Source organism: Notolepis coatsorum, assembly GCF_963971535.1.
Source record: "Notolepis coatsorum genome assembly, contig: SCAFFOLD_391, whole genome shotgun sequence".
Classification (NCBI taxonomy): Eukaryota; Metazoa; Chordata; class Actinopteri; order Aulopiformes; family Paralepididae; genus Notolepis; species Notolepis coatsorum.
Window position 1 is genome coordinate 95,141 of NW_028171514.1, and position 4,860 is coordinate 100,000.

Genomic DNA, 4,860 nt, shown 5'->3' on the forward strand with positions numbered 1-4,860 from the left:
GTTCCAAGAGTTTTAATATAACTGTTTATTAGCTGCTAAGCTAATAGCATGCTTTTTCCTGCAGGTTACCAGCTTGTAGCCTTTTAATCATAGGCCTACAGGGGGGAAATGCCAAAGCAATTTGAGTTGTTGTGAAGGATTTGTGCAGGTAACATAATTTGTTGCTATTTTCACTATAAACTGGTAACTTGAGTTAAATACAGGAAAGGAATAAGTAGTATCAGCATGCCATTAGCTCGGCAGCTAATTCTATTTTTGTTTCCATGTTAGAATTTAACACACCAAGAAAGTTGGCCCATCACCCCCAGTTAGCAAACTGATCAATGTTTCAGTGTCAATGTAAATAACACGGAATCAACATTGTCAACATTCATTCAACGTTTATTCAATATCGATTCAAAATAGAATTTTCAACCATAACCAAAACGGGATCATCCCTATGTTCCCCGGGTTCTATGTTCCCCGCTTTGATTGATTAATAGATTGAAAATGTTATTATTTTTTTTATTATTTTATTAATTATTAATGTCCGCCTTGTTTCGAACGGTTAAGCTTAGGCCCTCTTTCGAACTGGTTAAGGTTAGAGTTTGGAATCAGGGCTGGTGGTCTAAAATTTCAAAGCGGGGAACATAGAACCCGGGGAACATAGACATGCTCCCACCAAAACAATGATTCTGATTAATTAGTAGTAATTTCAACATTGAATCGATGTCACTTAGCTATCTAGGACCGCCAGGCAGCTACAGGTGATGAAAAACATCACTCTACAGGGGTCAAATATATTCCAATATATAACAATAAATAAATAAATAAACATTGTGATATATTGAGATATCATATTGGAACATATTTTGAAAAACGTCATCGTAAAAATAGAAAGCTCAATACACACAGTCTGTTTTTGTGTGGTCTGAATGGAGGGCTTAGCATTTGTATTCATCAATATGAAATTAAAGTGCTTGCTGGATTATTTAAGTAAACAAATATAGAAAATAAACAAAGTAAACAGACAGTAATCATAAATCTTTTTGATATTTATGGTCTTCTAAGGCCTGGGAAAAGTGCCATGATACTGGAAATCACGTATTGATATAACATTGTGAGGTAAAGTATCACAATATCATGCTGTGTCGATATCTTCCCCACACCCCTACTGTTTATATGATGAAATAGCAACGTAAAACCATGTAATGCTTTTAAAACATCTCACTTTACTTGAAACATTCAGTGGTTACGTATGATGTTGTGCGTCTCATGTTTACACGGCATTTCACTTCACTCAACACATACAAGTGTTGAGTGTATGAGTTAAGATGCTGCGTGGATCATTTCAGCATTCTTTGAGCACTTATAATACTTCATAGTTCAGACCTGTCAGTCTGTAGCGCAGGGTGATGGCCTCATGAGGAAACACAAGGTATCATAATACATTCAAATACGTGTTGGGCAATCTCTGATAACAAGTCAAGAACATTTATAAGACACTAGCACTTACACTGAATTATAAGTTAAATCTAATGCCTCATGACTGTAGTTAGCAGCAGGGTTCCTAGAGGTTTCAACACGTTAAATTGAATACCTTTTTAAGACCACTTTGAATAGAATTAAATACCTACTGTATTTCACGGCCATACGGGCAAAAATGTATTAAAGAAAATTACTATGAAAGAAATAATTCCATACTTGTTGAATTGTTGGCGGGGAACTGATAGGCTATTGCCGTACTGCTTACTTTGCAGCCCGGACATTTCCCCCAAACACATTTAAATGAGGTACAGAGAGGTTATTGCGACATAGAAGTACCGGTAACTTCCTAATCCAATATTTTTATACCTATAAAAAAATCACATTTAAAACCTTTTTAAGGCCTACAATTCTGATTATTAAATGCATGACTTTTTAAGAGCCTGTGGGAAGCCTGTAGTACGCATTAAACATCTTCACAAGTGAGCATTATGTCCTCATGCCTGGTCATAACACATTATGAGTGCATTTTGATTCATGATGATTGATTAGTGCCTTTATAATGCACTATAGCGATGCTATTCACAGAAGGTGTTACCAGCAGTTCCCTAGTCAAGGACAGGCCTAAACTGTACTATAATTGACTTTGGATTTCATAGAACTCATAAAGAAAATGTGCATCTTGGCTCCTGGGGGTGTCTAGCAGACATGAATGTGCTGAATGATCTCTTTTTATAAACCAATATCTATTATTTTCTAGTATTACTGTAATCGATCCGACTGCTCCGTAATGTTGCTTCTTGGAACACTGTGTTGTGCAGTTTTATAAGAAACCCTGACCTACAAAACACCGTCTGGACTGGAATAAAAGGAAAATAAACGTTGTTATTCAACACATTGTATGCAATTTATACAACTGTATATTTCATGGATGGAGAGAGAGAGAGAGAGAGAGAGAGTGAAATAAAAACCCAACCGTTTTATGCAGCAGTTAAGTCAATTTAATCATAGAAGCACAAGGCATTAACATAGTTGTATTCTCTTTTTCTTTTTTTTATCAAATAACATTTATAAAACTATTGTGCAAAACAATGTCATTTCTCGTCTTCTTCAAAGGCTCTGCACCAGTGGATAGTCGGGGGTCCTCTTAAATTAGGAAATATAACAAGTATGCATAATTTAAACAGCGAGTGGTAAGCTTATATACTGTATGTACATTTTTACACAGACCTGGATTCTGAGAGCCTCGGACTAGATGATAGAGAACGGAGTGCCTTTTTACAATCGGCAAGAAAATGGATAAGCTGTACAGAGAGAGAGAAAAAAAACAATATAAAATGTTATAATTGTCTTGCTGTTTGGCAGATTCTTCTTGAAGAGCTTTCTCAGGCATCTGGCTGTTCTCATAAGTGTTCAAATGTTGACAGATTTCAACGGGGGTGTTTTTAAAAAAAATCTGGAGGACCGTACAAACTTTTAACAGTAAGACTTGTCAAGCATGCAGTCTACCAGCAAATCAAAACCAAAATTCACGAAAAGTAGAAAATAAATACAATAGAGGTGATACATTTCAAGTTACTATAGTTTCTAGTCAAAAAGGGATAGTTGCACCAAAATCGTGAAATTACCTGTCATTTGCTGTCTTGACTCACCGATAGCGTCCATAGTAGGCTACGGGACAACACAAAAACAATTGCTCTCTTTGGCGAACTATCCCCATGGTAGGCTGAATATCCTCTACCTACGTTATTATCGTTAAACACCTTCGACGTGTGAAATAAATGTCTTTTTGAAATGCAGAGAAATCAGAAACGTTTATAGGCCAGATGGATGTAAACACCTTGTGCTGACACTTTAAAACAGTAGTCCATGGCATCATCGTTGTGCATTTTCCACACCTTTCAAATCTTCTGTTTAGTTTAGTTTTGAACAGTCAAGTTTACATTGTGTTCTCTTGTATTTTCCAGTATGTCCAGTGCTGAGAGAGTGCTCTAGTGTTTCTCGAGCTCACACACATACAGCAGATGGTCCTCAGGAGACTTGCCGTGGCTCTTGCTGAGGTGGAGCTTGATGGCGTGCTTACTGGCGAACTTACGGACGCAGAGCTGGCAGCGGTACACCGCCCCGATGCCGCTGCAGTCGTCCTGCGAGGGCGGGGAGGAGAGGAACGACTCCAGGGGCACTAGTTTCTCCGTCAGAGTCTTGGAGTCCCTTACAGTCTGTCTGGGGGACAGCTTGGCCAGGTCCCTGATCCTGAAGCCCAGGTGGGCCTCCAGGTGACAGATGTACGCTGCCGGGGTTCGGATCTGCGAGGCGCAGTCACTGCAGTAGAACACTGGCTGACCCGAGTCCAGGTTCTTGAGGAACTTGGTTCTGCCCGTTCTCCTCAGCTGGTACTTGACGTTGGCCAGCCAGTGGCTGATGGTGGTCATGGAGAGGCCTGTGAAACGGGACACATGCATCCTCTCCTGGGGGCTGAGGTCGTTGATGATATACTTCCCCTCTGACGTCGGTCTCAGGCTGGAGGCAAACTGGGCCTGCAAGAGGAGCAGGTGCTGGGGGTTCCAGTTGGAATGACGGCCCTTACGCTTGTGGCCGTGCAGGGAGCCCTCGGCGTCCTCCGGCGAGGCGGAGCCCAGGACCTCGGTCCTCTCTGTGATCCGAGAGCGCGTGGGGGGCTTGGGGAGGTGTTGGGACTGCGTCAGGTTCCTCAGCATGTCCGAGATGTCAGACAAGGCGTTTTCGTGCAGAGGGCTGCTGGAGGTGTAAGGAGACACCACTGTCAGTTTAGCGGGAGTTATGAGGGAGGAGGGGGAGACGGAGGAGGCTGTGGATGAGGGGGTCTGGGGAGCTGACCCCATGGAGCCCCTCCTTTCACTCTTCCCTTTGGTCAGGTCCATGGGCTGGTCATCACTGGGGCTGGGCTGGCAGAAACTACGGTCCACGACAGATTCCGTTTTTTTGGTCTGTGTGGGGGTGGCTGCGACGGCGACCCTCTCAGCCATGCTCTGGCTTAGCCTGGAGAGGAGGCTCAGAGGATCTTGGTTTGGCAGGGAGGGCTTGGCCGCCTTTCCCAGGTGGACGTTCATTACCGACTGAAGAGCACTCAGGGGGTTGACGAAGGGCTGCTCTGGAGGAGGGTGGCTGGTGATGATGGCGGTGCTGCTGCAGCTCAGGGCGGAGGCCCGCGGGGACCTCACCGCCGCCTCTCTCCTGGGCTCCGTTGCCGGGGAGGCCCTGTCGCTATGGCTACCCCGGTCGCTGTTGGCCGGGGTTACCGCCCTCCACTCCCGAGGCGAGTCGGTCGCCCCGTCCCTGGTGGATTCGGCTGCTTCGCTGCTGCAGGGCGAGAGGCGCGGCTCTTTCTTGGGAGACATTTGCCTCACCCTCTGCTCC

The 4,860-nt window shown here is 43.8% G+C and overlaps 1 protein-coding gene across 1 annotated transcript in view; it reads right to left on the bottom strand.

Moving 5' to 3' along the window:
* Window positions 1-2,455: 2,455 nt before the first annotated feature.
* Window positions 2,456-4,860, bottom strand: part of LOC311248249 (teashirt homolog 3-like) — a 22,837-nt gene continuing 20,432 nt past the window's right edge. The window contains exon 3 of the mRNA XM_084339167.1: window positions 2,456-4,860. This exon is cut by the window's right edge and continues 1,898 nt beyond it. Within this exon, the coding sequence (XP_084195293.1) occupies window positions 3,456-4,860 (1,405 nt within the window). The 3' untranslated portion in view covers window positions 2,456-3,455.